Source organism: Thermothielavioides terrestris, chromosome 1 (assembly GCF_000226115.1).
Source record: "Thermothielavioides terrestris NRRL 8126 chromosome 1, complete sequence".
Classification (NCBI taxonomy): Eukaryota; Fungi; Ascomycota; class Sordariomycetes; order Sordariales; family Chaetomiaceae; genus Thermothielavioides; species Thermothielavioides terrestris.
In genome coordinates, this window is record NC_016457.1 from 5,505,736 (window position 1) to 5,528,626 (window position 22,891).

The 22,891-nt window shown below is 41.8% G+C and overlaps 2 protein-coding genes across 2 annotated transcripts; one reads left to right on the top strand and one right to left on the bottom strand.

Moving 5' to 3' along the window:
* Positions 1-17,547: 17,547 nt before the first annotated feature.
* Positions 17,548-19,364, top strand: THITE_2109056 (uncharacterized protein). Its single transcript, XM_003649878.1, has 2 exons — positions 17,548-18,327; positions 18,487-19,364. Exons 1-2 carry the CDS (start codon positions 18,033-18,035, stop codon positions 19,026-19,028), a joined length of 837 nt encoding a protein of 278 aa, XP_003649926.1. The 5' UTR covers positions 17,548-18,032; the 3' UTR covers positions 19,029-19,364.
* A 1,718-nt stretch (positions 19,365-21,082) lies between these two features.
* Positions 21,083-22,837, bottom strand: THITE_2109062 (uncharacterized protein). The gene is made up of 2 exons (XM_003649879.1): positions 22,077-22,837; positions 21,083-22,015 (listed from the first exon to the last, which is right to left on the bottom strand). The coding sequence occupies exons 1-2, from the start codon at positions 22,426-22,428 to the stop codon at positions 21,204-21,206; spliced, it is 1,164 nt and encodes a 387-aa protein (XP_003649927.1). The 5' UTR covers positions 22,429-22,837; the 3' UTR covers positions 21,083-21,203.
* Between the last annotated feature and the right edge of the window lie 54 nt (positions 22,838-22,891).

The following is a 22,891-nucleotide window of genomic DNA, read 5'->3' on the forward strand; positions in this document are numbered from 1 at the left end:
CTTTATCGTAGTTATTTATATTTATTGTACAATCGATCGTTAGACCTTTTTATTACTAAGCTATATATATTTATATAAGCTACCGTTAGTCGGTATACGCTTATACTATATTTACGAATTAAGACAATCTACTATATATTCTCGCGGTACCTATATTAACAATAGAGGCGACTATATAGTCGATTCTCTTAGCTTACTAACGTTATTAAGTAGCGAAATACTTAAGTACGATTATATCGATATTATAGAGGGAGACACTTGACTAGCCTTCGTCGTTTATAAGATACTTCTTTATATAAGAAAGACACTCGTTAAAGGCTACACTACTAATACTTAGAAGAGGGAAAGCGCTTAACTCGTAGCTAAGTAAATAGGAGGAGTAAAGAAAATCGACAATACGCCTAACATTCCTTTATATACTCTAGAAGCTTCTACGTTCTATTAGACTGTTACTAAAGACATTGCTACTAGAACTACTTATAACAATGAAATGATAGCTACTAAAGAAGCCGATATAGCTAAAGCAATCTAAAACAGCTTGGAGACCGCTTATAAAGAGCGATAGTAGAATGTTACTATAGACTTTATCGTAGTGTCTAACAATAAATAGGAAGTCTATAAAGACTACAACAAAGTACTAGATAGCGACGCTATATAAAAGCGCTTAGAAACTCTCTTAACTTATAAGTATATAGAAGGGGAATAGCCTCTACAATATACACTAGGGATTAAGTATCTAGAAACTAGTAACGTCTCCTCTACTAGCGTATAGCGCTAAGAAGTCTAGTAAACTCTATATATCGCGTTAGAAGATAAGGCCGCTACAACTAACGACGACCTAGATATCTCCGACGACGATAGTACCGATTACACTAGTGATAAGGAGGATATAGCGACTAAGCTATACTATATCCTAGAGCTTTAGAAAACCTATATATTATATAAATACTCTTAGCGCCTAACTAGAGCTACGAACAAGTATATCGCTACTATAAGCAAAGTACTTACTTATATATATATAGATTTTAGTTACAATGACGAATATATAGCTAAGCTAGCGATATAATTCACTAGGTTCTATCGTATAGTCCTAAAGAAGGATTTTAGTAATAAGCCTGCTAGTTTCGTATACAACCTATATATTCAAAGGATTAAAGATACAATTAAGAGAGCCTTTAAAGAGTTCTAAGAGACAAATATAGTTATAGTAAACTATATATCAACTACGATAGAAATCCTTATATTATATTATATTTTGCCTAAAGGCGAGGGCAACCCTTCTATAAACGCGATATTAGTAGAGCTCGGACTAGCCTATTACAACAACGCTTAAGCTATAGATATAGCGAGCGGTACTAGCTATATAGTCACTATAAACAATAACGTTATTAAATCTTTATAAACAGATATAAAAGCAGTATAAACGTTAACCAAGGATCTACTCTAATTCGCCTAGAAGTACCGAGTCTACGTCAAAGAAGTCGAAAAAACTATAGTAGAATCAGCAAAGTTCATTAGTATATTAGAAGTAAATAGCAAAGCTAGTAACCTAGATCCTAGTAGTCTTGCCTTCTAGGGCGACCTTAATAATATATACTATTACTAAATAGTAAAGATTAGCGACCTATAGCTAGTGTATAACAAGACTATAATGGATCTTCGTTATAAGAACAACGCCCTTCTAAAGAAGATCGACCTCGCTATCTAAACGATAGTAAACCTATACGACGGCATTTACATAGGACTAGTATAGCGTATATAGGACGTTGAACGCTATTTAGCGGCTATTAAGACCTAAGCTACTACAATAGACTTACCTACTATAAAGGTAGCCATTATAAAACAAGCTAGAACATCCGTTTAGACCGCTAGCTACTATAAAGCGATACCTAAGATCGTTTATACTGCAACTACAACTATAGTATACGCTATTAAAGCTATATAGTTGCCTATATAGAAGACGCTAAGCAAGACACCTATAGCTAAAGCTACGCTATTGGTTATACTAGTAACGCCGGCTAAGACGCTATAGAGTTAGTGTAATAACGATACTCGATCGACGTTAGAAGCTAAAACTGTCGAGGTTATAGGTAGTAAACGCTAAAGAAAAGTAATAATCGACGACAAGGTATAGAAGACGTTAATGCGTCCTCCTAAGAAAGTTAAGAAGATACTTGTATTCGCTAAACGTAGAGTAGCTACGAAGACGTCGAAAGTAGCTAGGGACGACCTATACGCTAGCGATAGTACCGTTGACCTAGACAAGTAGAATAAATGAATAGACAAATCGTAATAGAAGACCTTGCTATAGACTAGAATAACGGATATAGAAATCCTATATAGAGTATAATGTAGATTAGTTTTCTTCCTTTCTATATACTCCTTTATTTTATATTGAGTTCTATAATAATGGCGAAGACGCTATCTTTTTCTTCTTGTCCCTAAGCACTTGTCATATATAACTATAGCAAGGGCACCTATAACTGTACCGCGGTCAGGGGTGACGAGCGTTCCCTTAAAAAAGGGAACTTCGCCTACAACCCCTTCGTAGAATAGTAGACTACATCAATATACTTTTGTAATATATACTAGTGTTCAGGAGTGCCGCCTTATTAGCTGACGAGGCTAAGAGGCATTGATCTTTCTTACCCTTATACGTTTACCGCTAGATGGTCACCGAGCACCATCTGCGTATAACACTTTTATCGTATTAAGGGAAACCGTATATAGAGAAAAACCCTTATTATATAAGCCGAATATTTTTCTTCTACTGTTGTAGCTATGTAATGGGTATTATTTTTATAAAAGAATCTATAAGATTTTCCTTTAAAGGAATATATTTTATTTGAATCTCGTTATTTTCTAGCAATTCTCAAATAAAGTAATATCGGATATCAATATACTTAGTTCTCTTATAAAATTCAAGGTTATTAGCAAGTTTTATAGCGCTAGTATTATCAACTAGTATAAGAGGAAGTTGTTTTAGAATAGGTATAGAAAGCTCTCTTGTTATATAGTTAAAACTATTGCATATATATAATGCCTCTTTATAAGCATCGGCTAAAGCTATATATTCTACCTCTATAGTAGAGGTTACAACGGTTTTCTAAAGAGTACTACTCCAACTTATAGTGTTATTAGCGAGCATTGTTATATAGCTAGTTACTAATCGTCTAATATCAAGGCAGCTTACCTAATCAGAGTTACAATATATTTTTAATATTAATTCTTTTATATTAGAGCAATTATAGAGTATTCCTTCCTTTAGGCAGTTATAAAGGTATACAAAGATATTATCAACGGCTAGGAAATGTTCCTTTGCTAGATTTAAAGCGTATTTAGCACACCTTTGTATAGGATAAGCAATATCAGAGCGCGTTTTAACTGCTAAGTATAATATTGAACCAACGTATCGTTGATACTCAACAGTCTCTTTATAGGTGGCTTGCCTATTATTTTTATATAGCTTTATATTTCAAGTTAGACTCTTTCTCAGTAGAAGTTCCTCCTTGTTATACTTCTTTATTATATTTCTAATATATTTTTCTTAGTAAAGGAGGAGAGTTTTATTCTTCTTGTTTATCTTCATTTATATACTAAGAAAAGTATTTACTTCGCTAATGTATTTAAGCTCTATATCCGTAGAGATCTTTTCTAATATCTCTTTTATCTATTTATAATTTAGGCTAATTATTATTAGATTATCTACGTAGCAAAGCAATATCATCTTATAGTTATAATTTATAAAGGCTCCTTCATTATATAGTATTGCTTTGAAGCTAAGTTTATTTAGGATATTAGAGAGGTATTTATACCAAAGTCTTAGTAATTGTTTTAGACTATATAAGGCCTTTTTCAGTTTAAAGCACTTCTTATTTTTATCGAGGTCGTTATAAAAACCTTATAGCAAAGTAACATATATATCAGTATCAATATCTATATATACAAAGGCATTCTTAACATCAAATTGGTGAAGTATCTAACCTAGGGCAGTAGCTAAGACAAAGGTTATACAATATATCTCTAGACGGTATACTATAGAGAAAGTCTCTAAGTAATCTAGTCCTTCTATTTGTTTAAAGCCTTGAACTACCCATCTAGCCTTATATTTTATTATATTGTTATTTTGATCGGTCTTCAACCTATATACCTAATGGGCACTAAATGGTTATCTATCCTTAGAAATATCAACAATATCCTAAATATCCTTGTCAACGAGCTTAGATATTTCAAGCTTCATTGCCTTAGACCAGTTATTAGCGTAGAGACCAGTTGTTGCTTAGTTATAACTATTTAGCTCATTATTCCCTTCTTTTATTAGAAATATATCTAAATATTTATCTGTTATCTATATACAGTGGTATATCTTTTAGAATTATTTATAGTATTAGTCTTCTTTACAAGGGATTTCAACGACAAGTTCTTTATCGCTATTATTATCATTATCTTATATTGCTATAGCAGAGGAGTTTATACTTACAGTCATTGACCTCGTTATTATCCTTAGATTTCTCTTAACTATATTATCCTCTTCTATTTAAGGCTAAGACTAAGCCAAAGTCTTATTTTAAAAGTTATCTAGAGTATTATTCTAAGAGTTATTTAGAGAGTTATTAGGTATTTCTATATCTAAGTCTACAAGTTGGTTATCTATCTCTTTATTTTTATTATTAAGCTCTTTATTAGAGAATTGGCCTTCAAATATTTTAATATCACAGGTCTAGAAAGCCCATTGTTTATTTATATCAAAGACTTTATAGATATAACTATCTTACCTAAATCCTATTAATATACCTTCCGTAGCTTGTTTAGCGAACTTATTATTGCTATTTGGTCCCTTTATCTTATAGTAAGCTTTGGATTCCCAGATTTTTATATTATTAATATTTGGTTTTATTTTATATTTTATCTTAAAAGGAGTTTTATATTTAAAACTCGAATAGGGAGTTTTATTATAGATATCGGTAGCAGCTAATAGAGCTTCTCTCCAAAGGTATTTCAGAGCTCTCGAATCTATTAACATTACTCTTACTCTTATAAGCAACGTCTGATTTATACGCTCTAGAAAGCCGTTTAGCTCTTTAGTATTAGCTAGTGAACGCTAATGTATTATACCTTCTCTAAGAAGAAAGTTTTCAAATATCTTAGATATATATTCACCACTGTTATCACTTTAGAAAATATATATCCTTTTATTATCTTTATTATTCTCTGACCTTGCCTTGAATTTAACAAAGGCATTATAGACTTCGTCTTTAGTACAAAGCAGTTCTACCTCTAGGAATCTAGTTCCTTTATTTAGAAAGGTTATAAAATATCGATATCTATTATAGGTAGGCGTTTTAAAAGGGCTATAGAGGTCACTACTTATTTTATCAAGGTATTCGTATACCATTTTATTAGTTGATACTCGGTACACCTTATTTTTAAAGAAAGCTTTAAGACAGACTTTACAACAGTTATCTTTATTCTTATTCTTCTTCTTTATATAAGTGTTATTAGAAGAAGTATTTTTTATTAGGTTATCTATATTCCTTTTATTTAGGTAACCGAAACGCCTATACAATGTCTCAATATCTACTGCCCTCTTAATATAATTTATCAGAGGTAGATTTTTATTCTAGTTATTGATTATTAGGATATAGAATAATCCATCTCTCTTTTCTCCTTAGGCTATTGTTCTAAAGTCTAAGGTCCTCACTAAGTATAGATATCTATTTGTAGTTATTGTTAACAACTATAGTAAGGCAAAGACACTTATTATATTTATTCTCATCTCTAGGATATAGTAGTAGTTCTTCTAAGTGACTACAGTTATTTTATTTGTTATTAGATTAAAGAGAGCTGTTTTAATATTCCTAATTTCAGTTATATTTATAGTTATTACCTTACTCTAAGCAACTTATTTCTTTATAGGTTTAAATAAGGAGAAGAGTCTTCTATTAGCTATTACATTTATCTAGGCACTAATATTAGCTATAAAGCTATCTAAGTATACCTCTAGAGCCAAAGACTTTCCCTCCTTTTCCAATCTCTTAAACATCACTCGGAGGAGGTGATCTAGGTTATTATTATTATTATTAGTATCTATTGCTAAGAAGGTATTATTTATTAAAATATTAAGGTTATTTACCTTAAAGTGATCCTTCTCGTTATCTAAATCTATCTTACTAATATCAAGGCAATCTTCGAATTCTAAATCGGCATTCGAATCATTATCGGTATCTATTTCAGCATTGGGATTTATAGTAGGGGAAGCTAAAGGAGCTAAGGGAGGTTTATTAGTATTATAGACTTATAGAGAGTTGGAACTAGCGTTTAATTCCAAATCTATATTATTTAACAAGGCCTATTTTACTATAGCCAAATGGATTTTCTTCTCTCTCTCTTCCTTTCTCTTATTTGGCTTTTAGATAGCTTTCGAAACAAGGGAGGATTTGTATTTCCAGCCCTTAGGAGCTTTTTCTAGGTATAGAAAGGCATAGTTATCTATAGTATATCCAACGAGCTTATAGTAACTACACTTTATCTTCTTCTCCTTCTTTCTCTTTACAACACTAAAGACTTAGTCCTTATTTATATTATAAGAGATACCAAGCCTCCTAGATTTATCTAAAAGGCTAGTAGAGAGAGAATCAAAGGTATAGGCATTAGGATTTTTCTAGAGAGTCTAAATTATTGAACTAACAAACCCCTTAAATTCCTTTATTAAACTAAACAACATCTAAACGATATTCACTTCCTTAGAGAGTTCAATATCCTATAATTTTAGATCGTTAATACTCTCTTTCACTTTATTAAGGTATTTTTCTACTAAATCAAAGTTTTCCAACTAGTAATTAAAATACTCTTTCAGTAGGAGGTATTTAGAGGTAAAGCCTTCAAAGTAATATAGCTCCTTATACTACTCCTAAGCTTAAAAAGCGGTTTCAATGCCCTTTATTTAGTGGAGAGGGCCATCTTCTACCTAGAGCTTTATCTTAGCTAGTACTTTCTTTTAACGCTTTTTAATATCGTTATTAGCACTCTCAAAGGCATCTTCAAAGCCAAGTTTTATTAGGCAAGCCTCTATTCGAAGGGCCTATATAACGTAGTTCTCTACTCCTTTAAGTTTTTCGAAGGTATAGATCTTCTATAAAGAAGCTATTACCTTAAATCGGAATCTCCTAGTTAAAAGAAAGACCAAAGGAAGTTATTATTTCTAATAGAATTTCCTAGGAAAAACTAAAGGAGATAGGATCCTACAGTGAAGGAAATCCTTATTCCTAGATATAGCTCCGGACTTATAACCTATTAGAGAGATAGATTATTATTATACTAGAAGAGAGGGCTAGTATAGGAGGGCAAGTTCAGAGGTATACACTGGAAGTACAGAGTAGGTCGATCAGGAGGTATTAGAAGGATCGGAGGTTCGGCAAGGTACCCTATAGGTATAAGGTAAATAGTTTAGTAGGAGGGTTCGGAGGATAGTTCGGAAGGTTAGGAGCAGGATAGCTAATTGCAAACATATAAGGTCTTCGGACTCTAGTGCTATTGTACTTCGTCACAGAGATAGCGTAGCATAGGTAGTAGTTGCGGTATATATAAAAATAGATTAAAGAAGCAGAGGCTACAAGTTCAACTCGTAAAAGGATCTATTTAGTTTAAGGTTCTATCTTCTAGAGCTAGGAGGCACTATAGTATTTATAGTTCTAGAGCTACGGTACGTACTTTAGCTAATTTGGCCAAGGTTCAACTGATTAGAATGTTCTAACGAAGCTGCACTAGCTATATTTAGCTAGGTTATCAAAGTATAATGTATAGAACTAATCAGAGCCGCACTGAACGTTCTGACGGAGCTACACTAGCCGCATTTAGCTAAGTTATCAAAGTATAACGTTCAATATCTATATACTCGGATTTGAACGGCTCCGATCTGACAGTTCGGATCAGATACATCAGTTCCAACAGCTCAGATCCAATGACTTAAATCCGCTTTAGTACTATAGTAGTTATAACGTTATAGAACCTTTAGAGGGAGCTTTATTATAGGGAATGCTTAGTATTAGTTATTTATATTGTTATATATTAATAACTTACTAGTTGCTAATAGGTCTATTAGAAGATATTGTTTTTCTATAGCTATAATATAAAGAGGTCCTAGAACTAGCTAGTCCTAATATTTTTTTAGTAAAATAGAACCTCTATTATACTATTAGCTAGTTGACAATAGGACTAAAGTAGTAGTAGAGTCCTATCATTGTCTAGGGTTATAGATAACATAGTCTCTATTATATCTAGTTCTAGTTTAAGGTGATTGTCTAGGTCTCTGAAACTGATATTCTAACCTAGGTTCTTATAGCTAGGCCTAACATTGAAGAGGCCTAGTTAAATCGGCTATATTCTATTGTCGCCCTTATCTATTGTAGATCTGTCTTCCTCTAAGGTACAACTCTCGTTATCCTCGTCCTCATTATAGGCTACTTAGCTAAGCACAGTGTCTACTACGTCCAAGGTCATCACTTCTAGGGCTAGGTTTTTATAGTTACTTTAACTCTCTTGCTTCTAGTTTATTGTATCGTCTAGTACCTCTAATATTGCTTCAACGTCTATATCGAATATATCAATAGTCTCTATCTATATAGCAATTTCGCTTTAGTCGATATAAAGGGTAGGCTTGTTTTATATTGATAAAGGTAGTAGTCTCGTTATTAGCTCCTAACTAGCTACTATTTACTTAAAGGCTTCGAAGTATTAGAAGATGTCTAATATATTGTAGCTTATAGTATCTATATCTAGTGGCATTGCGCTTTGTCCTATACCGTCCCTCCTAGATAGTAGGACTATCTAGCGTTGTAACTCTTGCTTCGCTAGTATATTAGCTATATATAAAATTGTATGCTAGTCTACTATAAAAAGGGAGGGGAGAGTACTTTAGAATCTATTGTTAGCTAAGAAGAATAACAACGATATTCGATAATAGTCGATAGACTTAAGCTAACCTAGTTTAGGTAGCCTCTAATACGAAGCTACTTTCGTTTTAGCGAGAGCGGAAGTCGATAATATTAGTATTTAATTGACGATCGAAGTTAAGGTATATAGGGCTAAGGTAAGTTCCTAAAGAGGGAGAAACAAACCTAATACTCGACGCTTTGCCTATATAACTAACGATTTTCAAGTCGGCTTCTAGGCTAGGTTCTAAGGTCGAGTATATAGTTACTCTACTATTATAGAATCTATAGGTCTTAATAATAACGTTGTAATAAAATATAATGTCTCTCCGCTAAGGCGGGCGAATTGCTAAGATCTCTAGATATTAGGTGAGATAGGATACTCCTTCTATTTACTATAAATTAGCTAGGTAGTCTACTAAGAAAATCTTTAGGTATCTAATTCTTTTACCTACTTCTCTCGCTCTCTTTATCTCGTTTATATTACTAGCCTCTAATATATCGCTTCGAAATTAACGATTACCTCTAAGTTTGATTAGCGATTATTTGGCTCAACAGTGTTATAGGCGATTAAAGTAGGACTACTTCTTTTCAATATTATACTAAGCTACCTCTATAGCTCCTATCTACCCCTATTAATCAGTTTGTTCGTTGAGCCTAGGGTAACGATAATATTAGTAAAAGGGTTTCTAATTAATCTGATATTAGAGACTACTAGCTTTCTAGATATATATGCTTTTTAGTATATATACTTAAATGAGAAGCTTAACCTACCCCCTCGATTTTATAGTAGGTCGCTAATCTATCTCTCTTATTAAAAAGGTAGTAGGCTAATAGACCTTAGAAGCGAATAGTAGATAGTTAGCTTAGAGGTCGTACCCTTAGGAAGGAGTATCTATCTAATAGCCTAATAAAGAGGACGAAGGTCGAGAATACTACTAGCAATGCCTTATTATCCTAGAAGAGTATATAGTTGAGAAGTAATAGGCGAGTTTTATAGTTAGCTAATAGGAACCCTATATAAATATTATCTAGTATACGACGTAGCGAGTTACCTAAAGTAGGGTAGGTTTTATAGTATTTAAGCCTCTAATCTAATACTATAAATCAATTGGATATACTAAAGGCTAGTAAATCGTTTTTATAGTACTCTAGCTACAACGTAGTATAAATAGATCTTTTGTTACTCGGTAGCTACTAGACTAACATTTTATAGCTCTACTACTAAACTCGATATAATTGGGCCGCTAAAGATGTAACTAGCTAAGATACTATAGGCAACCCCCTCTATACTATAAGCTTAAACTAGAAGAGTAAGCGTCAGAGTATTAAAAAATACCCCTTGTACTATATTACTATAGACAAGATATTTAAGACTATTTAATAGTTATAGTATATCTCTATACTATAATTTATAAATAAGACTAAGAAATATATTATTTATACCTTTATAATAGTAAGCTTCGACAACGAGAAATAGGAGTAGAGTAAAATATAAGCTTGATATAGATTTGATTTTAACTACAATACTTAGAAGTTACTAAGTATCAAAGCTACTAAGGTTAGTCTAGGAGATGTCCTAATCGCTATAAGTAGTACGAGAAGTACTAATATTCTTTAAAGAGCTATTTGTAAGTTATAGTCGAAAGATCGAACTTTCGTATATATAAAGGACTAGAATAATATCTTCGTCTACTTTATAAATAAATAGGCTAGTACTAAGATTAAGGAGTTTTCTACTATTATAGTCTAGGTATCTAGCTATATTGATATTAGCTGCTTAAGTGTATAAGCCTAAGAGTAGTATAAGAGTATATATATAGGTTGCTCCGCTATAAAATGCTATATAAAACACTAATAGTATAGATATCTACACCTAGGTTATAGACGCTTATAAGATATAAGCTAAAGTTGTAGATAGGTATAATAGGAACCTATCTAAGGAGTATAGCTAGGATAACTAGGAACTGTCCTATATATAGGAGATTATAATAGACTACGACGACTGAAGTAAGTAGCCCTTTTTCTTAGACTTTATAGTTATTATACCGAAGTCTATAAAATAAAAAGCAATAGCTAGACAACGTTAGTTCGAGGACGTTAATAAGAACAGTAAGATCTTCTGCCCTAGTGTCGTCCTAGGACCTAGCCTATCCGTATAACGCCTAGGGACACTAGATAAAGATGTCAATCGCTAGGCTAGCTTAGATATAGGTCTTGGACCCTACCTAGAACACTTGCTATAGGCTACACCTAGAGTAGAGTTATACTACGTCAGATATATCGACGAGGAAGAGGACGGAGAGGATAGCTACGAGCTAGAGGATATAGGGGGTAGTAAAGGCGAATAGGACTATAAGGTAGGAGAGGGATATTTTTAAATCTATACTAGACTATAGCTATAAAATGGAGGAGCTTTGGATATATAGGATTTTTATAATTGCTAAAGCTAATCTTAACGCTAGATATATACTGCTTATTACTCTATATTAGCTTTTATAGCTAGCTTAACTTAATACTTAGCTTCCTATTACAATAGACACTACTCCCTTAATAGACCTTATCTTACTATACTGTAAACTATAGATAAACTTATAGTTTATAGCGCTAATACCTCAATGTTTTAGAGGTAGCTTACTCGAATATAAAAGCTACCTTTTAATAATGCTTTTTAATATATAACGTTCATCGATAGTACTTATTCCTAATTTTAAACTAACCTATATACCTAATGTCTAGCTATAAAACTTGATATCCAACTGCTCTACTAAATCTCTTATACAATGCTAAATCTAGAGCAACTTAGAAATATATCGCTTTTAGATAGTAAACTAAAACTTAATCTATAGACTATAATTTAGTAACTACCTTATATTTATTACCTATACTTTAGGATTTCTCGTTACCTTCTAAAACTTCTTTCTAATATTACTATTTCCTAAACTTATCCTTCTCCTCCTTCTCTACTACTACTTTCTCCTCTTCCTCCTCTACGACCTTCTATTATATAATATCCTAGACTGATTATCACCTATAAGCACTATATACCTAGCTCTATCGAAGTTTCACCTACTAATAAACCTAGCTTTCCCTTTCCTTAGCTAGAGAACGACTTTCGAAGCATTTTTTCCTAATATAATAGTAAGCTAGAAAAAGTAAACAACTACTATCGTAAGAACACTAGTAAAAACGTTGGACAATAGTAAAGCGAATAAAACCTTTAGATTTACTAGGGATCTCGCCTTATATAGTTCTAGAATAAATAGTTTCTATTATATATTCGATAAAGCTATTAAGGCTAGTCTTAAGGACCTAAATCAAGAGCCAACTACCGTACTCCTCGCTAGCATAATTGTAAATATAGATAATAAGACTAAGAACAACTTTAAAAGAGAACTTAAGAAGAACTGGTATAGATTTTGTTTTAAGTACCTAGAGGTAGCTTAAGTTCTTCGTCGCTCTACTACTAAGATATAAATCCCTCTTAATAAAGAGACTAAAAGCCTTAGCGTCAACCTTTTTAATATCGATAAGTTCTTAACCAACCTTATTACTATTAGTAAATTCGTTTTACTTTAGAAGCTTAACGTATATTAGAGAGCTAGAGTAGTAACCTTAATTGTATCGCTATATACTATCGTAATAATGGACACTCCTAACTCCCTTAGAGAGATGCTCTACATTATTAAGTAGCTCGAAGAGCTAAAGGAGAAGAGAAAGGCTACTATAGCTAGGAAGAGACTAAGAGCATCAACTAGGTCGAAGGGACCTTATAAAAAGTAGAAGACGTAGACGTAGAGACAAAAGTAAATAGATTTATCCTATATTTTATAGTTGTTTTTAAAACTAACTTATCTTATATAGTAGCTATAAAACGTAAAGCTAGACAAACTATAGATTCTAATATATCGAATAATACTAAGTTAGAAAGCTAGTTAAAATTCCTAGCTCCTAGCGATACCGAAGAGGAAGCTAACGACTAGTGTAATACCAATCCTAAAGATAGTATATATAAAGATATAGTATAATTGGAAGAGGATACTATATAAAAAGATTCCGCCTAAGACGATATTAAAAAGATCGCTATAATGTACTTCTTGTTTTAGAGTAGGCTCGATATATCGTTGAGTCTACTCCTAATAAAGCACTAGTATACTATTATTAAATAAGAATTGGAACGCCTTAGCCTATTATACACTTCCGTTACTATATTGTATCCTCTTAGTATTAGCGTTCTTAAATAAGACAACGTAGACCTATACTTCTTTTAAAATATATAATATCCATTAGGTCTTAGCGACTAGGACAAATTTCTATAATCCGTCCTCGCCTATAGCTAAGTATATTAGTAGCCTAGTATATATACAATAGATAAAAATAAACTAGCTACCTAAGTAAAATAGTAGTAAAGTTCTTTTAATCCTTCGAATAACCTCTTAGACAATAGGCATTTTATAGTTTATATCTTTTAATATAGAGTTGACTAGTAGTAGCAGTTTTATAGGAGTTACCTTACTTAATTTTTACTTCTTATAAGTATAATATATTTTATAGAGTTACGACATTTAACCTTTTCTATAAGTTTAAAGTATTCTATACTAGACTACCTTAGCTAAGGATCATTGGAGACTTGAGGGATAGGGGTTTTATAGGGGGCTACTATACCTAGTTTTATCTTCTATAAGTTTACTGTCTTCTATATTAGACTAAATAGTAGTCAACCGCTAGCTTAGGAATCAAGGGTTTTATAGGGAATATAGTATATAGATTTATCTTCTCTAAGGTAACAATTAGCTAAGACTAAGATGGGCTATATACACTATATTAGATTGTACCTCAAGCTAAATAGTCCTCGACTAGATCAATGAGCCTAACTTTATTTAGAGTTTTTACAATAGCTCTATTTTCTTATAATATTTATAAGGCTATAGATTTACCCTTTAAATAAGATTAATATAATAGCAACGTCGATATAAAGCTAAATAGGAACCTAGGCTATTCTTCCTCTCCTAGTATCGATCTTCCCTAGTCTATAACACTTAATATAGATAGTGTAAACACTATAAAATCGCTATAAGTAGATTATATATAATATTTAAGCTATATTATATCTATCTTAGGTAGTAAATATAGGAAAGAAATCTCTATATCCTCCTATAGACGATTAGGTAGCTAGCGTCGCTAAAGTGCCTCTAAATTTCTAATGACCCCTAAGTAGCCTAGTCCCAATCTCCAGCTAGCTATAGGTAGGGAGGCTAATCCTATAGGATATAAGCCTATATACTATTCTTACTAGGTATATCTATATCGCCTAATATAATGTTAGTAAGGTATTATATTAGTTATTATTATTATATTCGACTAGAGCTATAGGGTATTTTAGTATTATAGCATATCATAGCAGAAGATTGTATATCTATATAGTAAGTCTATAGGCGTTTATATACTGTCTAGGATATGTGGAGAGGCTTATATATATATCGTAAACACTCTGACTAGCCATTACAAGCATATTGGCTTACGCACTATGTTCTAAGCGCGTTTCAGCATATACTACCAAGATCGCTATATTGGCTAGATCCTTTACTATATTGCAACCCTAACATGGTTACAGTTACATGTTGTATGACCCCCCCCTCCCGGCAAGGTTGGTGGGCCGGCCCGGGACGCTGGGTCGGGGTCGTATCATGGCCCAGGTTCTGACCTTATGATGCCGGCGGATGATGCACCTCCACCGGCCGACCAAACCACCGGACCGAGAGGGATAATGTAGGACGTCCGTAGATCCCTACCATCCTGGGTCCGGCCACTTGGCAGGCGACCTTTGATCGACGGTCTGTGAGGCCACTTCCAACGGCGGGTTCCTGAGCTTCGAGAAGGCAGTGAAACACTCGGGCTGGCGAGTAGACATGGTCGGTTGCCTCGGGTTGACGAGTTGACATCGAAATGCCTCCTGGACCCGGAAGAGACATTCCGAACCCAACAAGCTCCGAGCCGTCTATTTAAACCTCAAGAGGGTGAAGCCACGACGCAGCCGGACCAGGGCTCAAGTCGCAACGTTCTCCTTCTTTCTGCACTCGCCGCAAGCAAACCCTTCCAGCGCAATCACCACGACTCGAAGACACACCACCACGACTCGAAGACACAATGAAGCTCATTTCTGTACTCGCGCTCGCTAGCCTCGTCGCGTTCTCTGCTGCAACTCCGGTGGCTGAGCGAGCCATCAGCAAGCGGGGACGATGCCAGGATCTATCCTCTCGATGGTCGTCGGCCGGCTGTGCCAAATGCGCGCACAACGGATGGCAGGGGCTCTGTACCCAGGCATGCGGAGAGATCCTCAATGGATATGTGAGTCCGATTCCCGACCGCCGCTGTGGCAGGAAGACGCTAATTTATACGCTCGTTAATCATCTAGAATCGGCTTGGTGTAAGACATATCTCTGGGGAAAAGCCCGGTTTCGCCGCATTCCATAGCTAACAACCCTGCTTGACCAGTGCAGCCCGGCTCTCCCAGGCGCTTAGGCCTGAAAGTAGGTGTTCACGCACCAGCGAACAAACTCCGAGGAGGCGAGGGAAGCAAGGGTTTTGGAGACACGCGGAACTTCATGCATTTCAATTGGAGGTCCAGTCACTTGTTAAACAGTCGTTCGCTTTCCCGGCCAGCAATAGAATCGAACCTTGACCGCAATGTCTGCCAACAGAAGAAGCCTGCTTGTACACTCATTGTCATGGTGATCAGCTTCCCCGCCGCTACGACAACCAGCCACGGCGCCGAGTCAAATGCCCCCCAGCTCGACCCTGACCCCTTTCGATGCAAATTCTCAATGCTGAAAGCAGCAGCATAATGGTAGTTGTCTCAAGCTGCTTACTCAGAGCCATCAACACATCGTATTCAGCTTGATTTCAAAGTGATGGCGGGCTACGCTAACATCGCAGCTGCATGTACTCCGATGACAATGTCGGGGACTGGCATGTGCTAACCGAACCTCTGGCACGTCGTGGACAACCGCTGTGTACACGGGGGAGGCCAGGTAGTAAGAGCTGGGACGAATTCAGGAAGGTGTCAAGGCGGGACCTCTCTGGTGTCTCACCAATGCCACGTGTGTGTGCCGGCCTCGACTCATTTGCTTGGGCATGAAATGCCTAGGCAACGTGTCTCGCCAAGTTGCCAACAACGGTCCAATTACCTATTTGACGATGTTGATGCGAATGGAGTACTTTGGTCACATCATTCTCCCGAGCGAGCATCCTCGGCTCACAGGAGCAAAAGGATCCATCCTCTCAGAGAAATTGAGGTGGCGGCCCAGCCCGGTCACTTACTTATTGTCGAGCGAAGAACCGTTCGGCACCTCGCTAGCAAACTGATCGAACCTCTACAGCTTGGCTGATAATCAAATTCTAAAGTCACTGTCTAGCCCCAATTCCCTTCCTGTCTTACTCCCCCTGGGTATTGACTTCCAACCTCTTGCTGCGCTGCTGCGGAAAAGCCTCTTTAGAATGGTTCAGTTGGAGCTGAATTGTGGTCTTATCAAAGCACGAAATCCGAGGCCGGCAAGACAGATTCTCCAAGACTCTTACATACGCACGTCCCTAGACCAAACAACGAATTGGTCCCCGCGATCTCTACTCTGTAAGGTGGCCCACCGCTAGCTTCTCCAAGTCGCCCTGTGCAGAGTCGAGTTACCTTCCTTCTCCTCCAACTACCTTCACCTAGGAAGTTCGCCAGCGGCCCGCAACAATGAAGCCCGCCATCTTTGTGGAAGCAAAAGGTTGCAAGGGTGACTGAATTAACTTCCAGTCTAGTTTATTCAACAGAGCAATGTCATTGCTGAGTTGCCTCTTTGGGTAGTAGCAGAGGACACGGCTAGCTATTGCGTTCTGCTTTGACCGAACGGCCTCTAGGCTATCAGTCGAGCATTGAAAGCCGTTCGTTTCAGCCATGCTCAGCAAGGACGCAGTGTTGGATTCAGACGGTCGCCGAAGTTACCTAGGTAATCATGCCTTGAACAGACTTCGCCAAGACAGGAGCTACACAGTAGAGTTTTGTCTGCTTGCGCTCAATGGGCCAAGGAGAGAGGGGTGATTTGAAAATTGTCTGAGATACCAACCAACAAGTACGGTGGACTCGGAAGACAGTACGAATTACTGTAAGCCCAGCTGGTCGCCCAGCAAACCGTTGTACTGTGTAGCTTCCTTCAAACCTGGAAAGAGTTCCGTCAAGCACGCCGTTTGCCAGTGCTCCTCCGGGGTCGGCACTCGCCAGCTGGACGACGCATGGGCCAACGGAATAATCATGGGCCGTACCGCAGCAGGGATGGCACTGACCACATCTTCAGACCCAGGTCCTCTTCTGCCGCCGCTGCTTCGGAAAAGGCTCTCCCAACACCGAAATTACACGCTCGATCCTCCCATCCCCGGTCAACATTGACGTGACTCCGGAGTAGTTCATTTTTGTCCCCGGGCTCGCCGACAGCCGGGCACAGCATGACCACAGAGCCATGGGGATCAACGAAAAATCCAGTGAGCCACAGTGGAGGGGATGGATGCACGGCAGTGGTCGACTCGACGTGCCGCCCAAGGCCTGATATTAATCGAGTCGCCCTCCCTCGGCGGCTGTGGCCGAGCCTTGGAGCTTTGCGCGCCTGCGTCTGTTCGACGGTACACGCTGCATGCTGGCGCAGCCCGGCCACCCCCGAGTCACGCGTAACTTGTCCTGGACGGCATTTCCCACAGGTTGGGTCCCACAGGCCTTTTTTATGCCTGTGCTTGTGTGCTCTGCCGCAGCGGAGCTCCATCGCAACCGAAGCCCCCCTCCCCTGCCTCTGGCCTCCTCCGGCGAGCGCGCCACATCGTGATTGGTCAGCTTTTGCGCGACCAGCTTGACGTCCTGTTTACCTCGCCAGCTGCCGACCTCACTTTCCTTCCATCTTTTCTTCTCGTGTCTGGCGTCCAGCCTCCCCTTCATCATCGTGCCGTGATCGCAACCTGTAGGCGACCCTGCCTGGTAGCCCCCGCGCCCGCGCCCTCTTTCCCTCATCCCCATTTCCTCTCTGTAAGCTCGAGGAGCTCGCACCCACGCGCGCGAGCAACTCCCAGTCCACCATGCCCATGGAACTGCGCAAGCGCAAGGCGCCGGCTCCGCCGCCTGCGCCAGCAGCCAAGAAGCCAGCCAGGGCGGCCAAGGCCGCCTCTGAGGCCAAGGAAAAGGTCGAGTCGAAGGCGGCTGCCAATGGTGCGGCCAACAAGCAGCCCGCCGTCGGCGACACCATCGCCCTCGACGGTTTCGGCGGCGAGATCGAGACCAACGACGGCACCAAGACCACCCTCAAGGCCCTTGTCGAGGAAAGCAAGGCCGGCGTCGTCCTCTTCACATACCCAAAGGCTTCCACCCCGGGCTGTAAGTCACTCTCCGCCACCAACCAACCCTTCATCCACCACCCCTTCCCCCACAGGCCCCATTCACGCCGCCCTCTCTTTTCCCCCCAAAAAAGGAACCCGGGTTGCCATGACCCTTTTACCAAACATACATACTAATTCCCGTCCCCAACAACAAAAGGCACCCGCCAAGCCTGCCTCTTCCGCGACGCCTACGACGCGCTGACGGCCGCCTCGGGCCTCGCCATCTACGGCCTGTCGGCCGACTCGCCCAAGGCCAACACGACCTTCAAGGAGAAGCAGAAGCTGCCCTACCCGCTGCTGTGCGACCCGCAGGCGACGCTGATCGGCGCCGTCGGGCTCCGCAAGGCGCCCAAGGGCACCACGCGCGGCGTGTTCGTCGTCGACAAGGCCGGCCGCGTGCTCGCGGCCCAGGCCGGCAGTCCCGAGGGCACCCTTAAGGTCGTCCAGGAGGTCGTGGAGCGGCTGGCGGGCGCCGGTAACGGAGAGGGGAAGGCGGAGGCGGAGCAGGAGGGTGAGAAGAAGAAGGCGGAGGTGGGGGAGGCGGTGGAGCAGGCGGAGAAGGTGGAGGCGGAGAAGGGCGCGGAGAAACCGGAGCAGGCGGCGCCTGGCGAGGAGGTCAAGGAGAAGGCGAATGGGGAGAAGAAGGAGGAGAAGAAGGAGGAGGAGAAAAAGGAGGAGGAAAAGAAGGAGGAGAAGTAGGCGGGTAAGACCATTGTGGGAGGGAAATACGGAATGCTGGGTTTCTTCAATCTAGTCTAGGATGGCCGAGGTGTCTGGGTTTAAAGGGTGGATGGAATTCAGCGGTTGTGTATATCATGCTTTGTTTTTGCTCTTTCTGATCGCGATAGCCAATGAAGCGTTTCTGTCTTTGCCCGACTCTGCCTGTGCAATCCCGCTATCCGACCGGAAACCCTACTTCTGTTCCCCAGACGTAATTATCACACGCCCGCTCCCCCAACCTCCTCAGTGACTCTTGCCTCCCTCATCCGGCGGTCGTCGCTGCTGCTGCTGCGCTTCACGGCTGACCTTCTATGTCAGCCCGTCAGCAACACGCACACCTCCCGGCGACAGCCGGAGTAGATCCCAAGATCAGGACTTATATCCAACAAACGAAAACGAAAGACAGCGCGCCGACCAGGTCCAGAGCGACCATCCCAGGAGCCCCGACATTGGCAGACCTGAGTTGCAGAGCCACACACTCACCGCATTCATCTTCGCTGCGCGGATCGAAGACCGCGTGTAGCTACGTACAGCACCGCCAGTCAGCAAGCACTCTGTGAAGTGCAATCACAACACGCAACAGCAGCCATCAGGGGAAGAGGATTATCCTAGGACACATACACGAACAAGAGACAAGCCATGGTAAACGCCGCTGCCGGCGCCATGACCGTCTGGAGAGGGAACTCAGCAATTCCGCTCGCATGCTCAAATGTGTGTCGAGGGTAGGTACTTAGACACATACCCGTGGATTGATGCTACCTCTGAACATTGTGCAGGAATTTCATGTCTACCTTGCCGTCTTTAAAACGATTTGGTGTGAGAAGTGGGAGCATAACAAGGTGAAGGCTGTTTGTCGGATGGGAGCGGTTGATGTTTGGTTACAGAGGTTTATTTTCATTAGGCGAGCCCACTTTCCACTCAATCCCTGAGTGCTGCACCGAGCCAAACACTGCTTTGAGCACCAAACACAAGACACATATTAAACTCGCTATGAACAACGCACACAACTTGGGTCCAAGCAAGACGGGCAATGGTATGGCCTAATATTGTACCCTATATTTTCCCCACCACAGCACCTCCATCTTCCATCTCGGCAGTTACATGCCCCCGTTACTGAACCCAGCACCCCCTTTCCGAGGTGTATGTAGGGTGTCTACATGTCCGCCACCGCGCCCAGCCGGACTAGCACACAGCAGCACAAGCGCAAAGGCTCAGCAGCCCCTTTTTTCCCTTTTCCTGCCTCCCCACTCCAAGTATATGCAAAGACATAGAAACCTGACGAGCCGAGCCACGCCGTGCCATGCCCTGCCTCCATATTGCCGTGCCCCGGGGGTCGCTGACCTGCGACCACTGGACCAAACCAAAGATGCAGTCAGAGCCGACCGACCAATCGAGCAACCCAAGAAGTGGGCTATAAAAAGCAAAGTAAAGAACAAGAAAAAAAGCCCGCGAAAAGCAGTGTTGCCCGGCCGGTAACCTTCGATGCCTGTCTCCTTCCACCACCCCACCGCCGCCACCAGCACCACCAACACTGCCACCAACAACAACGGAAGCAGGAAAGAAGACAGGGCCGTTAGGCCGCGGTGTCAGTCAGTAGGCAAGCAAGCAAAAGCCTAGCCAGAAAAGAGAACGCCTCACCGCCAAGCTTGGCTTCCCGCCGCACGAAAAAGGGGCCGCCCGCTCGCAGCCAGCCAGCCAACCCAACCCAACCCGGTCCAGTCTATCATTTGCCCGTTCTCTTACAATTCGACCGCCATTCCAGTTCCCGCTTTCCGGACGATATGATTCGGGGTATATCGCATCGCATCGCACCGCATCGGGGTAGAAAAAAAAGCAAGAAAAGAAAAGAGCAGCACAGCCGGCATTCCTTTCCGTCTCCTATCCTCCGAACCTCACGGTCCGTATTGGCCATTCCCGGTGGGCGACCCCGGTAGCCGCTCCGGGAATAAGGTCAGGCGTCTGCTGCCTGCCGAGGAAACGATGGAGACGCTCTCTCGATGACGGGGAATAAGTGCCAGTGCTGAAAAGGTGATATGATGATTCGCATCGACATCTAGTTGGTGTAAAAACACGCCCCATTGGTGGGGGGTGACAAATATGAAAATGCTGCTTGTCGTCTGCACAAAATAAATGTATAATCCTCCTCCACACGCTTCACGTCCCCGAGAACTCGCTCTCACTCCCACGCTCCTGCTGCAGCTGCAACTTGCGCCTCCCGCTGGCGCGCACGTGGTTCAGCTGGCGCATGACATACTCGTAGGTGAGCATGGTGACGGTGGCGGCGGGCACGGCGCGCATCATGTTGGTGCCGAGGCCGGCGTAGAAGGCGCGCCAGCCCTCCTCGCGGAGCATGGTGCGGGCGGTCTGGACGATGCCGCGGTACTTGGGCCCGGCCTGGGGCTGCTGCGCCGCGCCGTTGACGCCCGGCTGCACGCCGCCCAGGCCCTCCATGTACTCGCGCCCGGGGATCGGCCGCCGCTGGGTCTGCAGGCGCGTGCGGATGACCTCGTGCGGATAGGTCGCGCTGCTGGCCAGGATCTTGGACATGATGGAGGCCGACAGGATGCCGAACCAGTGCGCCTTGTCGTCCTGCCCTGCCGCCGGCGCCGCGCCCATGGGCCGCCCGGTGAACTTGACCTTGAGGAACTCGTACGCGGGGAACTGCACGGCGACGTGGCTGAGGCCGAGCAGGGCCGGCGTGAGGCCCGAGTAGAAGGAGAGGATCCCTTCTGTCGTGTACATCTTGCGCGCGGCGTCCCATGTTGACTTGTAGTGCCAAGGTTGGTGTAGTGTTGGGCGCGATGTTGGGGTATTCGAGCCTTTGGGGAAGAGAGAAAACCGCGTCCTGTCATGGCTGGTTGACTGTGACATAAGGCGGGTCTTGATGACCCAAATCGGGTTTGTGACAATGGTGCTGCTGGCACCAGCTATTATCGACGACCAGAAGTTGACAACGAAGCTATTTTCTGTGCAGAAGCCGTCAGCACGGTCCGGCCGCCCCTGCGCCGGACAGATCTGGATACCTACTTTGATATTCACCCAGGAACTTCTTGGTCCTGTTGTAGACTGTAAACCACACGGCCCACGTCGGCAGGTAGCCCATGATGATGGGGCCCAGGCCCCTGTACATGCCCCTGAGTCCTTCTTCCCTCCATATCACCCTCGCCGTACCGATCAAGCCCTTATAAACCCTTGGACGGCTGGTGCCGTGCGTCGCGAACCCTCCTTGCGCCTGTAGCTTCGTCTTAATCACGTCGAGTGGGCAGGTCACTATGCCGGATGTGAAGCCGCCTATTGCGCCGGCGAGCGCATTGAATTGCGAGTCTGAGGCATTGACGGCCCATTGCTCCCCGAACGTGACCCGGGCTGGGTGCGGCATCGTTCCGCCGAGCAGGGACATCGGGGCGCCTGGGGAGTCTGTCTCTTGCGCAGGTAAGTCCTCCTCCTCCGGCTGAGTCTGCGAGGCCTGAGACCGCGGCAGTGCTACCCCATATTCCGCTGGAGATGCGGGTGCAGATTGTCCGTGGGGGTCGAGGCGCTGTTCCTCGTGAGACATGCCGCCTTCGGAGAGGGACACGGCCCGTGGCCGGCCGTCCGCACGTGGTCCGGCGGCTCCCCGTGTCACAGGCGGCGAAGTACTGGCCTGGGGGTGGAGTTGTGTTTGTGTAGCGGCCGTCGTGATATCATTGGCGGGCATTTGCCAATGCAGTCCCCTCTGCGATTCCCTCTTGTGCCAATGTGCGGGGAAGGGGCCCGCGCAGGCAGGGGATCGTGACGACTGCGCCTATCGGTTATCACGTCGCATGAGCACGGATGCGCAGGCCTTGCGGACTGGTCGAGCG

Coding starts and splice junctions, on each gene's coding strand:
- THITE_2109056 (XM_003649878.1), top strand. CDS start 18,033: ATGCCCATGGAACTGCGCAAGCGCAAGGCGCCGGCTCCGCCGCCTGCG. Junction 18,328..18,486: donor AAAGGCTTCCACCCCGGGCT/GTAAGTCACTCT, acceptor CAACAACAAAAG/GCACCCGCCAAGCCTGCCTC.
- THITE_2109062 (XM_003649879.1), bottom strand. CDS start 22,428: ATGCCGCACCCAGCCCGGGTCACGTTCGGGGAGCAATGGGCCGTCAAT. Junction 22,016..22,076: donor GTTCCTGGGTGAATATCAAA/GTAGGTATCCAG, acceptor GCTTCTGCACAG/AAAATAGCTTCGTTGTCAAC.